Below are 21,485 nucleotides of genomic sequence, written 5' to 3' on the forward strand. Positions count from 1 at the left end.
AATTCCCATCGAATTCCTTCGACGACACATTATATTTCTCACGTATGTAAAAATGCTTTCGTGAGATTTAAATGAATGCTGTGTTGCACCGCCATCTAGGAGCAATACTTCTAGTTGTTCGGACAAATCCAATTTTTCTTAGAGAAGAAAACAAACTTTAGCAATGATGAGATTTTGTACGCGCAGGAAAAATCAGTGGCGTGCAGACGTCCTTGTAGATGTGTTGAAGTTCTGGAAAAGAAAAGTGTAATAATGAGGTCTCTGGAGTGAATAAAATATTAAAACTAAATAAAAACATTGCAATGACTTATATAAATATATAAGTTCAAAATGAAGATAAAACAAAAGAAAATTACAGACATATGAAAAAAAAGGGGGGAAGACAAATAATAATAAAAAAATAACAATCAACTGGGGAAAAGGGGGGGATTTTTAAAAATCCGTAAAATAAAAGATATAATCTTTTCATCAGCCCACACGATTATATCCGCAAAAAAGAGTGCTTTCTGATATTGTATCAAAATAGCCAAAGCAAAATATGTTAATACAATAGTGTGAGGAGCACTCAAAAATTTTTTTACAAAAATTACAACAAAGAAAATAGAACACAATAAGTAAAAATAACACGTAAAAACAGAAAAGAAAAGAAAAGAAAAAGAAAAAACGGAATAAAATATAATCTATAAAGCGAGTAGCGAATTCAAATGTACTTACATGAACGGGAAATTTTTCAAGAATGATTTAAAAAATATTTTCGTAACAAGATTGCCAGATTGCATAATATTAATGCGCAATAAATTAAACTTATTGTTTTTCTCTTAATTTTCTTCGTGTTTTTTTATATTTATTTACTTTGTTGTATATAACTTAATACATATAACTTATGTAATATATAACTTAAATACATATTTAAAATTTATCTTTATGTAAAATCTATAATCTATGTGGAAATTGTTTTTTAGTAAATTTTATTGTTTACGTTAAAAAAAATTTCTCTCTTTTGAATTTAAATTCTCTTAAACGGAAAAAAATTTAATTTAGTGACCTAAAATTTTTTTTTTTTTTGAATATCACATAAAAGCTTAAGGAAAAATTTTTATTTCTTGATAAAAATAATACTAGCAAAATAGCAACCAATTTTTTGATTTATTAATCGATGATTTGATTTATGTATCCAAAAAACTTAACATTAAATATTACTTTATTTGTAATATTGTATGACGATAACTGTCCCGTATGTCCTACCTATGTCCTACTGTAAAATTTTTTATAATTACCAAATTGCTTTTTACACGTAACTTCATGATGAATGGAAAAGGGCCGAAAGCAACCCGAGTTGCCCGATTAATAAATTCAGTTCAAACAATCATGCTCAACCTGTTCACCACATATTACTTATGTGATCTACTCACCATACAAACTGTACCTATTGTTCATAAGTTCCATCTTCATTTCGTGTTATCAATGTTCAACTTATTCTCCTATGTTCTAAATAACCAGTGGGCCTCCTGCTTCAACCAAATCGATTTGTATTCCAGTATCACATTGTTCTAACTAATCCACTTTTACTCCATGCATAAGAAATGACTAAATTATTTAAATTTATAAATACTTATGATACTGTCATCACCCAGCATCATTGGATTACGATTGATTTTAAAAAGATTTAAAAAATGGCTGCTCCAATTATGTCATTACTAATTTTATCCTTTGACAAACAAACTGTGGCGTACTGGCATATTAGTACCATAAAGCTTCTTTTAACTATGTGATATTTAAGAAATGAGAGCTCTAAAGATTATTTTATAGCAGTAATCTGGGAAAAGTAATTTTTTAAAACCTAAGTTAAAACTAATGGGAGAAAAATAAGTATTTAATTTTTAAACATAAACATTCCACTCTCTTCAAATTATTACTTTTCTCATGATTGCTATATTAAAAATCGGGAATAAATTATTTGAAATTTTAAAATCGTGAAATATATAATCAAATTAATAAGAATAATTATTTTCTTGTTGCCCTAATAACATTTAAATTTATAATTATTGCCTCTTTTTGTTTTATTTGTCTTTTCTCTTCCACTTAGCAGTTCAGATAAGAATTACCAGTAATTCATCTTTTTTACTATCACTGACGATCCTCTTGACAAATATGAATAGTTCAAGTTTAGCAAAACTAACACATTCATGTCCTACATCATATATTATTACTGCTATAATTGTCTCTATATAGATCTGAAATTATTAGCTCTTTAAATAATCACTTTATTTATGTCTTAAACAAAGACAAGTTTGATATATATCTATGTGACATCTGAAATAATAGCTAAACAGAATCAAAGAAGCTAAAAACGAAACTGAAAAATAATTATATTTTAACAGTATAGAAGCTTTATTAACAGACGAGAACTTTTTATCTATCTATTTCTCATGATTAAAGTACGACTTCGTCTATAAATCATCTTAAATTAGTTAGAAATATAATCTTTATAAAATGAATCCATATTGCGCAGTAAAATGACTTTTGGAAACCGAAATACCATCTTCTTAGGACGTTAACCTTAACAAAGGAGTCTGGATATTATAGATCACATGAATAAATAAAGCCATTAAAGCCATAGAATAAAGCCATTTGGTAGTTAAAACAGTGGGCATTCGTCTTTAGAAAACGAAGATATTAAGTTAGCTGAAGGGGCTTCAGCTCCCTGTATATTTTGTAAATATTTTAATTTATTTTGTGCTTTTCTTAATAAACTTTCAGTAAAAATGATATGGAATCTTCATTCTACAGAAAGAATATTAAAATTGACTTCAGTACAAATTGGATCGATTAAAATTGTATTTGAACTCATTATTTAAATTATGGAAAATTAAGGTAAAACGGATCCACTACTGAACATAATGGAATCAATACAAACCGAGACCTCCACTTAAATTTTATCTCGTTTGTTCTATCATTTCCCCCCAAATTCAATAAGTTACAACTTTCAAATTGCTTAAAAATAAAATAAAATAAATGAGTTAAAAGAAAAAATAATTTATTATATAATTACAAGTCGATTAAAAATGCATAACAAAGCCAGTGGAAACTACATCAAGTAATGCTAGCATTGACGGCAAAACAAAGTTTTGAAGTTTAAGCTCCAAAATGATGCATAAAAAGCCACGATTTGCATTATTTGTTCGATATTCTTCCAAATTTATCTCGAATATTACCACTTTCCAACACTAGCATGCATTAAAACCACCTCCCAAATACCTTTAGCAGAAGTTTTCGGGAGAATGAGACGAAAGAGAACCTGGATAGTGATAAATCACCCTCTTCTCCGGATAACACGAGAAGAGACAAAACTTGCCCGGGACTTAGCGGCGCCCCTCTGCCCGAGTTTCCTGTCTTAATGACAGCTTTAAGAACGATTTTCTAGTTGGGAAATCGTCTCCTGCTCCTGGGAATTGATCGAGTGCCCCCTCCTTTGGGGTAATCGGGGCAAGAATTATTCGAACCGGATGGAACGATTCTCCACATCCCAGACAGAAAAGGGGCACTGAATTGACCGCTGCAGTTCCGGAGTAAGTTTAAGGTGTTTGATTTACGCTCCTGGATGCATTGCCATTCAAAACTCACTTTAAAGTTTAAATGAAAGGGTGTTATTTCGTTAAGGTTTGTGCGGTAAACTAATAATTATTTCTAAGAATAGTTTAAATGCGATTCTATTCCGCTGGATGTATATATATTTGAGCATGCATGCATGCATGCTGGTGCTCAAAATTAAGAGAACTTTTAGATTCGGTTTTAATGAAATTCTGTATGAACATTGATTAAGAAGAAAAAAAAATAACAAGTTTACTGTCATAATACACATGCATGATCATGCCTGTTACTTCTCAGATTGAAATAGTATGAAACAGTGGTTAAAGAATCAAGCGCTACAGTAGTGCAGTTGGTAAAGGCTTCACTGGTTTTGCTAAGTTGGAGCTGGTGGTTGTGAGTTCGATCCTGGAAGCCAACTGAACAACCGACGTGTACAGATTTAACACGCAGCAATGTGCATGTTAAATCTGTAGTGACTTAAAGTCCTCTCGCTGGTTGTGGTGTAAAAGTTCGGTGAAAGGGATACCAGCTTTGGTGTTCTTCCACCGTCTGACTAGGGTCAAAATTATGTAGCATTCCTATTATGGCTATTAAAAGATAGAGCCCTGAAAAAACGAAACTAGGTGCTTAGCCATGGTTGCTTGATGTGTAGCCCCATATATAGGTTTGGAGATAAGTGTACCACCAGTAGCTCAGGTGAAGTCTACTTCGTTTGAACGGGGTCGAAATTACGTAGATTCCTACTATGGTTTCTAAAAGATAGATCCATAAAAAAGGTGCAAAGTGGTCAGGGTTGAACAGTTTGTGGTTCTTGCTGTAGATATGCCGACTTGTACGATGCCCCAATGATGCAACAACACTGTTTTCAACCATTTAATGGTCAGTGAATAATTACTAGTAGCAACCCTCTGCATTTGAGCGTCCCTGCACGGTCTAATAATAAAATAATACTGTAAATAAGGCATAAATAAAGTGAAACATAAACAATACCTCAAAAACAATCTTACTATAGCTCTGATTCTGTAATCACGAATCTTCCTCCAAACACAAATTACTTATTCTAAATATATCTGTGTTTGGAGGAAGTTTAAATGAATATGAATAAAAGTTTTAAATTTAGAAAAATTATTCCAATTTGGACGAGATTATTTCAATGAAACGCAATTTAAATACTATTACTTGATAATCAGTTAGCCGTCATTTAGTATATTTGGTGGAACAATGCGAATTTTTTTTTAATATTATTATTCAATATAATGTAATAATTTTCTAACATGATTTATCATCATAGATATTTAAATTAAATTTCCTTTGTTTGTTAATAGAGAGGATAAATTAAGTTTTGCTAGTTTTGAAAGAAACATTGCTTGAAAATTTTGCATAATTAACAAAAAAAGATTATAGATTTAACTGAGAATGAGGAACAAATAAGGAGAATTTTTATTCTAGAATATACCATTTTTTATTATAAAGGTTTTGTAGGTATTATAACTACGATTAGGGTAATCATAATCATGCTCGTAATGTTAAATTAATTTTCTGTTTTATAAAATGCTGAAAACCGAAAATGAATTTCAAACTGTAAGGGAAAAAGTACAATTTTTTCTTCATCTTCAATTTTAGATCCATACGTCAAGGTTTCGTTGATGTGCGAAGGGAAACGAGTAAAAAAGAAGAAAACCTCAGTGAAGAAGTCTACGCTGAACCCAGTTTATAACGAGGCCCTCGTCTTCGATGTGCCAGCAGAGAATATCGAAGACGTCACTCTGGTCGTTAAAGTGATCGATTACGACAGGTAAGTAAGAATTCTGGCTGCTCAATCCCAGGAACGAAAGATTTTTCTTTTAACTCTTTTTCCCGAATGATTTTATGACACCTCATCAAATTAAACCAGGAAAATTCGTAAATTCTTAGTCTTTTTTTCCTTCTTATTTTGGTGAAAAAATGGCTTTTAGAAATCAAATCAATTGACCTAAAAATGAGTTGATGTGTGGCTTGCAACTGTGATTATTGATCGAGAAAAAAAGAAAAAATATTAATAAATAGCCATGCTCAATCACGATATTAAAAGGTTTTTAAAGGAGTTTTAATTTTAAAGTGGTATTGAGTTAAGACACTGTGTTGTCATTGTGAAGGACTGAGGTTTTATTCCCGGTGGTGGCTTAAAGCCCACGCAGATTGATGGGAGGTAGAGACGATCGGTGCACGAAACTGATTGCGTTAGTCTCGATAAAATTTTATCAATGGTATATTAGTCTCTGAATTGTGATTGAAGTGTAACTCCTGATATACCGCGGAAAACAGGCGTTGCCTGTTTTGTATATTTACGGGCTATGATTACATCCAGCGTGTCAATAGAATCGGAATAGCAGCATTTCAGTAAAATTTCTACCTCATGCGCTATTAGAGGATAATTCTATGAATGGATGGTACCTCCTTATTTCCTCCAATTTAAGAAATGTTGATACTGGGAATGCTTATCCTTTTAGTATTTTACATTTATATTGGACAGCAAAAAGGCGTTTAGCTGATTGGTCCAGGCTGGGCTTAGGATAAAAAAATGTCTCGAAATTGTTGAGCCTAAACCACCATGACCCTCTTAGTTCATAACTAGCTGTGGCGGGTTTGCTTAAAAGATATTAATTATTGCAACGCTTGGTGTCGAAAATTTTTTTTTGGAAGAATTTAAAAAAGAAAAAAAATTATAGGTTTTTTTTAAGTCCCATATTGACAACACAGAATAATATATTGAAGTTTCTAATATTATAAAGTAAATACAACAGTGCAATCAGTCATTTAAGAAAGTGAATGTTATTGATTTCGTTGAATAAAGATGAGTTATTCAACGAACTTTATAACCTGTTTTGCACAGTATAAGAAGGTAAGCCCTAGTGGCTCAGGGGATGCAGCGTTCGCCTCCCAGTGAGGTGACCCCGGGTTTGAATCCCAACGATGGCTGGTCGATACGAATTCCCCAACCGGCTCACACCGACCACAGTGCAGACGTAAAATATCCTTAGTGGTAGACGCAACATGGGTTAAAGTCCCCTTGTTGTCAGGCTAAACATGTGAAGTTTTCATGGTTTTCCTCTCCACGTAACGTATATGTGTGTTAGTTCCATCCAAAAGTTCTAAGGAAGGCCAATTTATTACAATACTTAATCCAGGAGTTCCCTTGTATTCTGAATTGGGTTCAAAATTGCAAGGATACGGAGGTGAACATTGGTAGTTACAAACTCAATATTGGGTCGGCTATCCCTACAACGGTTATAATTATTTGTGCTCAAAGTTAAGCTAACCAGTATAGATTCATCACATACTTTTGACCTTCATATAAACTCGGGGTCATTGCCCGAGCACATTATTTCGAAATCAATACATTCTCAAAGGGAAGATTAATGTGCATTATACATCCAAACATTTAGAATCTACGATCGATCTTAAGATGGAAATTAGTCGCGATTTTGTCTTAAGATTGAAATTTTGTCTAATTAGATAAATACTTAAAGATACTTTATTGTTAAATAATAATGATCTATTTAAAGTATTTGTGTTCTCGTGTTGTGGAAATATGTCGTAACTCATTCACTAACTTATTACTTTACAAAGCAGCGATCTCAAAACCCTATTTTAATTTATTAAATTAATCCTCAAGCAACACTGCATAATTAATCGTTGTCAGAAACTAAGCTAAGAGGAAATTTTTTAACGTAAACACCCTAGAAGAATTATTAAAAGAATAAACATTCAGAATTGTTAATTTTTACATTTTTATTTCATTTATTGAGAACAATTTAACCAATTTCATTCAAATTTTGTATTTTAGAACACGAAATCGCACAGATTAAAAAATTTTAAAAATATTTCCAAACTTCTTGTTTATACATTATTAAGTTTACACATTTTGATGGCTGTACATTATAATATTTTCACAAAAGATGGCTCTACGAACTGGAAAAAAATGTAACAAAAATGTTTTCTGAAGAAAACCATTTGCAACATCAACAACTACAACGTACGGAGAAATGAAAAGAATCTTAACACACAACTATTCAAATATTTCAGTAGGAATGATCTAAAGTGCAACAAAAAATAGTGTTTTATATCTTTTCCAGTTAGCAGCTTCATTTGGAAAATTTTGTAACTAATTGTGAAGTTTTAAATGCAAATAAACAACTCTTTTCCATAACAGAACGCTGCAAACCGTAAATTTCTGTTTCCTTTCGTTTTTCTCTCACAGATTTGTTTTAATTGTTTGGTTATGTTTGAGATATTAATTTACTAAACATAAATGCACCATCATTAATACTTACAATGCCTTCAGATAAATTTTGAATTTTGCAGAGTGGGAGCCAACGAAATGATGGGGTGTTTCGCCATCGGAAGCAGCTGCATCGGTCTAGGTCGAGACCACTGGATAGAGATGCTAGACAACCCTCGCAAGCCTGTAGCTCAGTGGTACACTTTACAAGAATCTTTGTCCGGTCTTACTGTTGAGAAACTACCTGTAAAATCATCTCCCATCAAATGCATTAGTATGAGATGACTGTAACTGTGCTTGCCATCTAAAATTGTAATGGCTCCCTTTACTGGACGAAATGGAAGCTGGGACAACCTCTGAAAAGGTTTACTGTCCGTTTTACCATGAGTGGGTCTCCCGAAACCTGCTTGCTGATTAAGCTTGTTAAAATGATTCTCTCATCCCATATGAAGCTGTTCTGTTTTTCATCCCTCGTGTGTTTGTTATCGTGCATCATCATGGATGAAATGGAACTGGAGTATCACCTGAGACACATGTAGATTAATGTATGACAAAACATATTTGATTGTTTCATGCTAGATATTTACTTGAAGTTACATCTTTGTTTCGCTCAGCTCATTTGTGTGTAAAAAGATAACCATTATTTTAATAATTTTAAGCAATCAGTTGACTCGATTCCATTACAGGGTAAGTAACTAAGAATCATTTTTTCTAAAATTGAAGACAGCTTGCAGTTTAATTAAGGTGAACTAACCTTCTGAACAGCATTATTATAATTTTTTACCATGCAACACACTTAACGATGGTGTGACTAATAATGCGGATTTCAAAGTGAACGCTTTGTATTATGCAAAGACAGAACTTCAGCAAAACTCTAACTTGCCTTAATGTGCAGTTAATAAATCTATAGCCCACGATATTCTTGAGTTGAAATATAAACAAAATATTTTTCCGCAGAATGCTAATACAACACTGTTGAAGGAAAAGGATCTGCTACACTAGCATTCTAATTCCCTTTCACTTATATAACGTATCGATATCGATAGCAGCTAGCAATGCTACTCAATTTCAGATTGTGCACACAGTAGTCAGTGACACTGCGTTTCTCTGCTTACATATCTGACTTGAAATGTAATATAAGTTGCATCGTGTCGCGATTGCATTTTTTTTCTGGTTGAACTGCATCTGCGTCAAAACATAGAGAAAACTGACAAATAGCATTTAATTTGCTGTGTACTCAGTAGTTACGCGACACCTCATTTTATGTGCTGCCATCTATGCGGCATGAAATGTAATATAAGCTGTATCGTGTCGAGATTATATTTTTTTCTCGGGTTGAACTGCATCTGTGTCAAAAGATAGAGAAAACTAACAACTAGCGTTTAATTTGCTGCGTACTCAGTAATTACGAGACACCTCATTTTATGTGCTGCCATCTATGCGGCGTGAAATGTAATATAAGCTGTATCGTGTCGAGATATTTTTTTTTCCGGGTTGAACTGCATCTGTGTCAAAAGATAGAGAAAACTTGTTAGCGTTTAATTTGCTGTATCGCTGCTAATCAGGGGCCAATTAAACTGTTTTATGTATCAATTTTTGGCAGCATGATCCGCCATTACTTACCCTGTCTGGATGTTGTGATATTGTATTTGATTGTTACGTGCTTTTTCATGTTTCAAAACTTTACGTTTTCACTGTGTATATACTTGTGCTAAATTTTAAACCATATCAGTTGTTTCATTTAATGTTTCCTCACATTTGTTAAAGGAGTCGTACTTTTCAGGACAATACCCTAATTAACTAATAACAAAAAATATTTCATCATCTGTATCTGTTAACAATAATACATTCGTGATAACTTTTAAAATTTGTAAAGTTATATTGAAAAAAATCTATTTTTCATGAGTTTTTAAAAATAAATTTAAATGTAAAGCAGAAGAATAAAACTAATTACTCCCATTTTAATTTTTACGGGGATATGTCATGAAAAGTTCGGACGCTTGTTTGCTATCTGAGATGGACAATTATAAATTACCTAAAAAAAAAAAGAAAGAAATTTATGATAGCTATGATATAATGATCATAGCTATCTTAATTATATGTATAATTATTATTAAATTCTTTGTTTTCTCTTTAATCGTAAAATTATACTTCAATAGCAATTTCTATATCTTAAATAGTTATTATATCCATATATTCATTGATATATTTTAGAAAGATTTTTATTTTTAAACATTATCTTCCTTAAAAATGTCAAACTTTAAACAGATATGGATTTATTTAAGATAACTTTTGTTTTGTTTTCTTTACCCTTTTAGACCTGAAATTGTTTCTTACAATTTGCTGAAATTTTCTGCGAATGCGAAAGGTTTCTGCTCGTTTATGGCTTTAATTTTCCGTCTTCCTCACCATTTTATTCTTAGCATTTTATCTAGTGGATGAAACACACTTTTGTCCAGTAATAGAACAATTCTTTTAAAATATTTGAATCTAAAATCATGCAACTATATTTAACTATAATTAGGATCTAGAAGAAACGAAGGAACTTAATTTAACGTTTGACTTAATTCGAATGTAAATTACTGCCTCTTTATGTATGGGTTTAATGTCGAATCAGTACAATCATAAAAATGGTGAAGTTAATATCTGCGGCTTATGGAATTAATGGTTAAGCCAATATTTAAGCTATATTCTTTATAAGTTTTAGCTATTTTTTTTATTTCAAAAATTTACGAAAAGAATTATTATACTAGTTTAATTTAAATCGATACAATGTTTTGTGGTCTTTTTGCTTTTATTTTTTATAAGGGTCGCACATATTTTTAAACTAATTAAAAGGATTAATTTTATATCAGTTTTAAGTTCGATAATTTATAAAATTAATGCTTAACTAAATTACAAAATAAGACAACTTCAGAGAATTTCTTTTTTACTAGGTTATTTATGAATGATTATCTGAGAAATTATTTTATGTAAGTTAAGTTTGGTCTGGAAGGGTCAACGTCAATTACATTTTGTACTCCACTCTTAATAATTCCTCAAATTCATATTAGAATACATTATGTTAAAAAATATTCATACAGTTTTTCCCCTTTTTACATTTTCTGAATAACATTTTAATAAATAGTAAATATTATGTATGACATAAATAAAAAATGGAAAATAATTAAAATTTTGACATTAGATACTGACTGCTTGAATATCATCGTATGTGTGAACCAATTCCTATAATAAAAATACATCATTTCTCACTGTAAAAATATACACTTAATCATCCCTCTACAATCTTGTAACATCAAGTAATACAGAATACTACAGGAAAATATTCCATTATTTTTTCCGTTATGTTATTTAATTACTGTCATTTAAAATTATTTATAACTGCTGACTTTTAAAATTTTTGAGGAAATTTTTTTCTATTGATAAAAAATAACTACTAAATTTCTTCTAGCTCGCGAATACCTAAGAATAAATAACCAGGTTCCTTTTATATGTATTATTAGAATTGTTTGCATTATCTGGTGGCTATAATTAATTAAGTCATATTTATTAAATTATGGCTAAAATATTAGCATAAATTTTATTATCAATATAAAACTTCCTCCTTAAAGAAACTTAAAAGTTGGCAGCTATGCGAATTTAAGCATTTCAAGAATAGCATTTTTTTAAAAAATTTGTTTTTACATAATTTTGATAGTATCGATATCGTTAACAGTGTGAACTCTTAAAATAAGCAATATATTAAGATATTAATAAAGCTAAAAATAATTTTAGTGTCATAGAAGGAATTGCCCAATGATAGATTTGGATACTACGGACGAAGTAGTAATATTAATCGGATAACTTGAATAAATAGAATAAGGAACCAGTACCAGCACTAACAGATATTATTCATTAAAAATAAAATATACTTAACAAAAAATACAGCAACAAAATTTACTCATATTCGAAGTAACTATTGGAAATTCTTTATTATTTTTCGGTTCATTAACTGACTTTTTTGTTTCGCTTTCAAGATCTAATTATATAATAATGCTGAATGGAAATATGAAGTATGTTATTATAAATAATAAAATTCATGAACATCAAAATTTCAGAAAGATGTAACTGGCCTCTGACGACAAGACAAGGTTATAGTTACTAATATTGGTAAATCTTTATACATCATAAAAAGATAATTCTTGTATTACTGTATCGAGCATACTCATCTAATAGGAAAGTCTCATGATGTGATTGTTAATAAACAAAAAAACATCAGATATCTTTGGCTGTCATCAGCATTAAATTTAAACATGTTTTAATGATATTTACATGCAAATTACTTATTTCTTATTTAACGGTATTTGCTAGCAGTATATTTTATCATCCCATCTAAATATATTTCATATTTAGTGATATGATTTTCATTTTGATTATTATTCACAATTTATGGCTAGAAATGTTGTTGCTTTATTATAATTATTAAATAATATAATCTTATATTGCAACATTTTGTAATGAAGGCTATTTATTTGCTGTTTTACAATTATTATACTGTAAAATAAATTATATTTACTTTTATATTAAATTTTATGCAAAACTGTGTTCAGCCAAACGCATACAAATTAAAGTAATGAATGCCAAATAATTATTACAAATTCTTAGGGTATAGAAAGAATTAACTTCTCGCACAATAGTTAAATAATATATAAGGCGAAAAGCATTTAAAAAGTTTGTATTATAATGTAAATTTAAATTTGATTTTCATAAAACATGTTCGTGGAAGAATTCGCAATGGTAATCGAGCAAAATCATTAGGTTGAAATTTTATCCTAATTGCATCAGGAACTGAATCTGTGTTGAGAAAATGATTGAATGTTTTAATTGAATTATTTTTTATTTTGATGTCTTAATAGTCAAGAAACAGAAATGATTGCGATGCCATCGGGGGTGGAGATTATTGAATGAGGCAGGTTAGAAGCGAAATTTTGGGCAAAATCAGGGAATTTTTTTATGGGCCAATGTCCAGTTATTGTATTGTTAACAGTTGCAACTTTTTAAAAACATGATACCACTTTTTCAAAAATTTTAAACTATTCAAAAAACTGTCAATATTAGTAACGTAAGGCATTTCTTTTTAAGAATTTCTCAAACTATGGTAAACATTACAGGGTTTACTTCCAAAAGGAAGAAAAAGTTTAAGAAGCTGGCATGAAATAAAATAATTTTCAAAATATTATAAAATATTCATATGAATTCAACAAATCCATATTTATTAAAATAATAAAATGCTCATGAGGATGCATTATCGGCGAAAAAGAAAAAGATGATTTAGTGGCGACTGACAGAAAATTTTTTAATAGTCATTTGTTGCATTTAGTCGTCCTGTAGCCAGCGGTAACCGTTAATTTTGCCCAAAAGAGCGAAGCCTCTCATTAGTAATAGAAAAGTTTGCTATTTAAAGTTACCCCATCAAAATTATTTATTATAAATTAATTTCTTATTAAAGTATTCATTCAACAGTAATTAAATTTTATCCATTACTGAATCCGAGAGTACCTTCCATAATTAATAAGTCCTTTTTATTAATATCCTTAACGCTAAGAAAGAGACCTAACGGGGATCTTTAATTCCTTATTTACTTGAGAGAATCAAATATACTATGTACCAGTAAAAGCTTATAATGAGAGCGACTACGTTATAGGGATATATTTGTACTATGTGTTATCGCACAAAACTCTCGATGTTTTTCTAAAAAAAAAAAAACCTGCACTTCTCCTTTATTGTAGGTTGTTGGCAATATTGTTTCACATTTCCCCGCGTTCAAGTACGCATGTTCTGAAGAAACTGAATCTGCAGTTTTTCAGAATTTGGTCGCATGCAGTTTATTTCGAATTCAGAGAACATATATGCGTGAATTAGGAGGGGGATGTGAAATGGTATTGCTAAATCTCTCTATTGTGTCGGTGTTCTCCGCATGTGACATGTATAGGTTATTTCAGACAAGTTGGCACTGCCGTGCCAATTTAATTATTTTTTAACTTTTCTAGAAAGAACAGTGCCTGAGAAAATATTGAGTGTAATGAACTTGATTATCGTCGAATATGAACTAAAATTCTACAAGTAATATTTTCATTATATACATTCCTTCGACATGCATTCGGCTATTTAGCTAAATTTTTCGGAAAAATTGTCTTTGCTAAACGTCATTAAGAAAATAAGAACCACTTTATTATTCAACTTAGCTAAATAGCAATAATTGGTTTTATCAAAATAATGTCTTCTTTCTACCCAATATAAATAAATAAAGAAATAAAAAAATGATCTTCCTGATTGTTCGCGAAAACTATAGATTACATAACCTTTTGACGCACCTGTCTCTCTGACGCTCTAATTACAAGTATAATTATATTTTGGCATTTTTTAAATACAAAATATTGTCAAATTAATCACTAAAAAAATCTATTAGATTATCGGAATTATATTTGTACTAACATATAAAATCCTAAAAAAAGAAGTTAGAAATTTTTTTCAATCCATAGTTAAAAAATTATCAATAATTAATTTTGTAAATTAAAGAAATTGCAATGATGAATAACTGTTTCACTTATATATAAATAACTTCAAATTTAAAAAAAATATTGTTTGGTAGTATAATTTAAAAAAATTATTGTTTCTGTTGACGTGTTTAGAAAATTTTACCTTTTACTTAGAAAAAAACACTAATGTTTCATGCTGTGATTCAAAACCATAAATTATCAAAATGCTATAGCTGATAGACCTAAGTTAATGCAAAAAAAGAAAAGAATATGGAAAATAAGTTAATTAAAAATCCTGCGTCAAAGGGAAGAATAAAAATTTTAGGAGACTTCAATTACGCTTTTACCTTGAGCACTAAACCAACTGAAAAAAATAGTGTGCTGTTATTTCTATCTAAGTATTCGTTTATAAATTTTTGAATTATAGTCATATTAAATGGTATTATCCTATTATTTCCCAGAACTGTTACTTACAAATTAAAATAAATTCAAAAAATTACATAAAACCAGAAAAATTCCAAAACCAAAAAGTTTGAGTTACACTTTTCCTGTGTAAAGACTTGTTTCATAAAAAATAAATGGTAGTCTTATTTTTATTTGAGTATTTTTGTTACATTTTAGAACATTAGATATAGGTGTTAATAGAATTGCTAGGACTAGAGAGCCTCACAGATAGATTAACTAGATGACGTCTAATATAGTTTTTGTGTTAACTGCTTCAATAATTTTGCATCATAAAGTAGCCAGAAGCAAACTTTGTTTAGGTGAGCTGGATAAACTGTTGTAAATATTACGTTCGTAAAATAAATTCTGTAAAAACCATTTCGATATTTGATGAAGCTCAATTTTATTCTTATTGAAATATTTCGAGCGTCATTGAAGAGTTTAATCACTTTTGGGATATTTGGATATACAGTGCCAGTTATTTTTGCTAGAATCGATTACGGTTTTGAAGTTCTGCGAGATTATATTCATTTTGTAACATTTATATTCGAGTATACATATATATATCTATATTATATACATACATATTGCTATGCTATTTGTTTCTGATAAGAGCATGATGATATGTTTGGTGTGATCAGATAACATATTTCTTTTACGAAAAGCGAATATGTATATGAAAAAAAATAGATATTCTTATGCTAAATGTAGTCTGTTTTTTCCTTACATATAAATGCATTTAATTGTTTTGCACTTTCTTAGAAATAAACTGATATAGTTGGACATATTAGGTAAGATGCTTACAAGATTTAGCTGATGTTTATGTGTCATTTATGTAAACCTTATCAGACAAGAACAAACATGTCATTCCTTCATTGTGAGATTCCTAGTGTAGATTATCAGTGTGTGTCCATTTATGTTTACAAAAATCTTTCTTGGTGTCTTTCTAAGCCAAAAAGATTTAAATTCCTAAATTTTCTTATTATTTTTATAATGCTGCCGTTTACACTACACACTAATGCCTGTTGTATTCAAACGTTTCTTGTTAAATAAAGGCTATCAATTAAATGCCATATCAGTATTTTGTTTCGTTTAATTTCTCTGATAATAATTAAGTATTTTAATTTAAGTCAGCAAGAATAATTATGCAATATTTGAACAATTATATCCTGAACGATAATTTACGCTGCACTTTTGTCCATCTGTCTTATTTGTCTGATAATAGAAGAGAAAGTTTGAAATTTTTTTTAAATACATGTGTCTAAGCAGGGACCGATCAAGATTAATTCATACCCAAGGCCAACCAAATTATCTGGCCCCTTACGCAATATTTAGGAATTAAATTGCTGAAGAGTAGTCCTACCAATAAAAAAGAATATACTAAACTTCATGATTCAAGAGAAACATTCAAAGAAATTTTGAAAGCAGACAATTGAAGATTATTTTTCTAGGATAAAGTTTACGCATCTATCAAACGCATTAATCTATTACGCATCAAAGCAAAATATAAAACAATATTATGTCAAAGTAGAAATAATTTGGTGACCACAAACAATTGAAATCAGTGTTTTTGCTAAAAGTAACTGATTAGCTGAATTACTTTTTATTGTAAGCCGTAATTAATTTTTATTTAGTACTTATAACAAAACAGAGCTAGCCCACCTTTCATTAGATTTAACTATAAGTTTAACATGTATGCTAAGCATATATGGCAGTACTTTTACTTTCGTTACTTGTACCGCCGGCGCCGGAACAAGTAAAAAGTACGTTCTTTTACTTGTACTTCGTTACTTTTTAAATTTAGTACTTTTACTTGTACTTTCGTTACTTTTTTAGGGAAAAAGTACAAGTATTTGTAACGGAAATATCGAATGAAATCGTTACTTTTTTCTAAAACTCGGTAAGCTTTCTAAAAAAAAAAAAAAAATTAAATTAAAAAAAAAAATGCTTATGTTTTTTTAGTTTATAAAATTAATGTGCAATATATATGCATTCACAGCTAACTTCGTGTTTAAATACCTTCTGTTTCAACTTATACTGCACATTCAATTATTTTTTACTAGCTCAAAGATCACAAAGCTATCTGAAACCCCGTGTTTGCTTTGTTTATGTTTGTGCTTTTAAAACGCGTTTCTAAAGAGTAAAACAATTTTAAATCAATGGTAATTTAAATAAATAAAAATAATAAACTAAAAATTAAAATCAATAGATAAAATTTCTTTTTCGTGCAAATCCATAAAAAGTTTGATATTAAAATTATATTTGATTTTAAAATTATATTATACGATTATATTATAAAATTATATTATAATATTCTTCCGAATTTAAAAATAAATTAATATCCATAACTTTCAAAATTAAAAATAATTAAATAAATAACAACAATTTTGCAAAAACATTAAAGAACATAAGAATATTATTCAATAAAATTTTAGGTTACTTTGAATTTTCGATTTCCTAGAAATGTACTTTTAAATCGTTACTTTTTTTGCTTAGTACTTGTACTTTTACTTGTACTTTTTACTCGTTACTTTTTAAAATATGAACTTTTTACTTTTTACTTGTACTTTTTTTAAAAATACTTGTACTTTTACTCGTTACTTTTTAAAAGTAACGTTGCCATATATGATGCCAAGATATTAAGGTTATTAATAGTAATTTTTATTAAAAAATACATATCAACACAGAAAAGATATCCAAAAAGAACTAAAATTATCTCTACTAATGGAAAATTAAAAACACGTTTAAATAATAATTTATTTATATATAACACATTCCAAAAAATTAACATTCGTATTCATAGAAAAAGTTATATTCAAAATATTGCTACATTTAAAACTCACAATGAATTCAATTAAAAGTCTTATACAAAAAGTTTAGTCAAATGAGAGCAGCTTCATCAGAAACAGATGGTTCTAATTTATCAACAGAAAAATATTTTGATAAAGAATTTCTCATTTTTTTTCTCTTCTTTTTGTTGTTGTCTTCATCATTTAAAGCTTTTTCTTTAATTTTGCTCAACCAGATTGATAATTAGGTTTCATCAATACAAAACTATCAGGAAAATCAAAATTTTAATATTGTAGAAGTATGTAAATCTGTTTAAAACATTCGTTAAAGTCGTTTGCTTAAAAATTGCCCCAATTAAAATTCAGCTGAACTTTCGAATTTGATTAATACAATGTTTCCTTGAATTTGGTTGTATCACGATATAAAAAAAATTGAAATAAAATTAATGCATTTTTTGAGAAAAACTGTTTTTTTTTCTTTCACTATTTAAAAGAAACAGTAGAATTAAGGACTTTTTAATAATTTTTGATTTGATTTGTTCATTTACGTCGCACTAGAGCTGCACAATGGGCTATTGGCGACGGTCTGGGAAACATCCCTGAGGATGATCCGAAGACATGCCATCACAATTTTGATCCTCTGCAGAGGGGATGGCACCCCCGCTTCGGTAGCCCGACGACCTGCACGCGAAGTCGAGCACTTTACGGTAGAACAGTTTAACGAGGACCAATACCGCACACCCTCGGTCCCTACGCAAACTGATCCAAGTGGTCACCCACCCGCACACTGACCGCAGCCAGTGATGCTTGACTTCGGTGATCTGCTGGGAACCGTGTCTTAACGATCAGTCCACTGCGGGACTAATAATTTTTGAGGCCCCTTAGAAATTGAGTTCTCTAGGCCCATGCCTATTTGGCCTAGGTGATAATCAGGACCTGTGTCTAAGCTGACGTCTCTTCACTTACCTGTCCAACGGAAATCCATCAATGATCTGTCAGTTACAGATGTAACCAGGGACTAATATTTTATCTATGGATGTAACCAATAGGAATACTTTTCTACTGGGACTGAAATACGAATCGTCCAACAGGAATATTGCAAACGAAAATTTTTTGAATGATAGTGGAACACTAATCTAGTTCAGTCTCTTACTTGCACATCTCTAAGTATGACTATTAAATAAAATAAAGGAATTAATTTTCATAATAAAATTGCCAACTTTAAAATGTATTCTTAAACAGGATGTGAACTTAAGTATAAGGCCAATGGATGTAGATTGGGATTTTTGTTTCTTTTACTAATAAAACAATAATCATTAGTGATTGTTACTCCTTTCTTTAAAAATAAACGTGTGATCAAAATTATAATTAAAATCAAAAAATTGAAACTTATTAAATTCCCAGCTATAACCAAAACACTTAAGCGTGTTAGTGAAAAAATTTAATTTTGTAAAATTGTCCGATTTGTTGCTTCTTAATGTATATTTTAGATTATGATGACTTCTAAAAGTCACCGAGGTCAAAATTTGTATTCTATCTAGACACTAACTATTCTACTTTTACTACTTTATTTAAGCCACACTAAAGCTGCACAATGTGCTATGTGTAACGGTCTTTGAAACATCACAATTTCGATCCTCTGCGCAAGGGATGGTTCCCTTTCTCTGGCATTCCGACGACCTGCGCACGTAGTCAAAGCATCGTACTGTAGAATGGTTAAATATAACTGTGAATCACCAACATTGATAAATTTAAATTTATTGTAAAACTACTTTAGTTTCAGAAATGCCTCCAGTTCGAAAGTCACTGCAAAATTGAGTATTACTGCGACGAATTCGCACGTACGATCAGCCGTGACTGCGATGTGCGCATATGCGCTAGCAGCTCACCTGAAGGGCCACTCTCACTGGATAGTGATTTTTTGGCAACGAGAACGTGATTAGTGAATTTTTCACGGGTCAATAACTTTTTTCTTGGAGAAATCACATTGAGAAAGAATGACCCATTACAAACATGTAGTTCTTCAACATTCACACGTGTAAGGGATCATTCTTACTATCAATGATTTTTTTTCGAGTATCTATTGAAGAGAATAATCATTATAATTATCAGAAACAACCTGTTATAAATTATAAAAGACTCTTATAAATGGTAAATTTACACTTAAATTTAAATCCAAATGATAATAACAAAACTTTCTAGAATATTAAATATGTTCACACATCCCCTCGTAAGCATAGCATAAATGGACGAATGCACCGGCATTTTTCTAAATTATTTCCAATTTTAAGAAGCTTGCTATTGCTTACATGCAGCAAACCATCCACTGAAACCTTTTATTCATCTGAGTAACAAATAATGATCTTGGCATTCTGAATTTATGTTTGTTGCAAGAAAGAACTCCAAATTAAGGTAAACCTAGGAGTTAGTTTCTGTTGCCACCGCAAATAAGGTATTTAATTTCCTCTTATTGGATTCTATTAACTACGTCATTCACAATTTTGATTATTTTATTTTAAACTAAAGGAAATGGCAACAGCCCTTCATCATTCGTTTTCGAATATAGACAACAAACGTGCTAACGTGAAAATTTAATGTTCTTCAATTTTTTTGTTGTAAAGTATTGGACTTATTTAGTATTTATAAAAAAATTACGTAACGAGTGAAAAAAGGTAATCAGTCCGGCATTTCATATATATTACATGGTAAACGTAAAACGTTCCAAATGAAATTTCTTCTTTGAATAAATTCAAGCAATGGTCATGTCCGGAGATTAGAATTTTTACTATTATATTAGTAAATGTAATATTTTTTAATGATTTAGATTATTAATGCTTACCTTCAATTTACATATGAGTAATGTTTAACTCAAAAGAATGCTACACATTATATTTGCATATTAGTGTGAAGAAAATATTTCCTCAAGGGGTTTACTTATTTAAAGTAAATACGGGACTCCACGCTCCCGAGGTGCCCTAGTGATGTGTAGTAGAAAAGGTAAACTTAAGTAATAAAAGTAAATTTTTTCAGTGAGAAAATAAGTTAATCTGATTTTAACTTCAAATTGTTGGAACCTCTTATTATTAATTTTTTTAAAAAAAATTGACGTATTTATTTTAAAAGCTCATTTAGAAATCATCTATATTTTATAGTATATATATTTCATACTAATCCAATATGTAAAGAAAATTATAAGTAAAAGTGTTTCTAGTAATTTAGTAAATTTTCCTCAAGTGCTTTACTTCTTTTGAAGTGAACACTGGAATTTTTAACTTTAAATTTTTTTTCTTAGATTATGAGAAAGTAATTTTGGTGTTTTAAGTTTGAGATTAAACACTAATTTTAAGTTTCATCTGTAGAATAATTTCCACATTGTTCTGTTGATCATATTTTTTATTGTCCTCTGATCTGATTTCATGGTCTATAGAAAAAAGGTTCCAAGAGATAGTAGGGGAGATTAGGGTGACTTGATCCCCTTGACATTTTTTTTGCAATTTTTATTTTGAAAAACCAAGTTTTAGTCAAACGTGTTCAGCCTCAACAATTTGCTACTCTGTGATATTTTATTTTACTTTTATAAAATCATTTTTAAATTAATAATTTATTTTAGAAAAAACATTGAAAAAAAAGGATAACAGGGTGACTTGATCCCTGAAATATTGGTGCATTTAAATGTCAGAAATTGTTTTATATCAAATTTATTGTCACATGATTTGTAAATGAGAATAAAAGTCGGAAAAACTCCTGAAGAAAAATCTACATTTAATGAAAATTATTGCTTTCTATATGGATGATAAGCAATTATTCTAATTAAGAAATTTATTCTAATTAAGAAATAATTAAGTAATATTATCAAAGAAAGAAAAGTCAAACATAAATGCT

The 21,485-nt window shown here is 29.8% G+C and overlaps 1 protein-coding gene across 1 annotated transcript in view; it reads left to right on the top strand.

The window, feature by feature from the left end:
- LOC107448120 (synaptotagmin-9-like) overlaps positions 1-15,887 on the top strand; it is a 170,673-nt gene extending 154,786 nt beyond the window's left edge. Inside the window, exons 8-9 of the mRNA XM_071186981.1 lie at positions 5,215-5,386; positions 7,936-15,887. Of these exons, the coding sequence (XP_071043082.1) occupies positions 5,215-5,386; positions 7,936-8,137 (374 nt within the window). The 3' untranslated portion in view covers positions 8,138-15,887. The remainder of the gene's footprint in view (positions 1-5,214; positions 5,387-7,935) is intronic.
- Positions 15,888-21,485: the final 5,598 nt, after the last annotated feature.

Source organism: Parasteatoda tepidariorum, chromosome 10 (assembly GCF_043381705.1).
Source record: "Parasteatoda tepidariorum isolate YZ-2023 chromosome 10, CAS_Ptep_4.0, whole genome shotgun sequence".
NCBI lineage: Eukaryota > Metazoa > Arthropoda > Arachnida > Araneae > Theridiidae > Parasteatoda > Parasteatoda tepidariorum.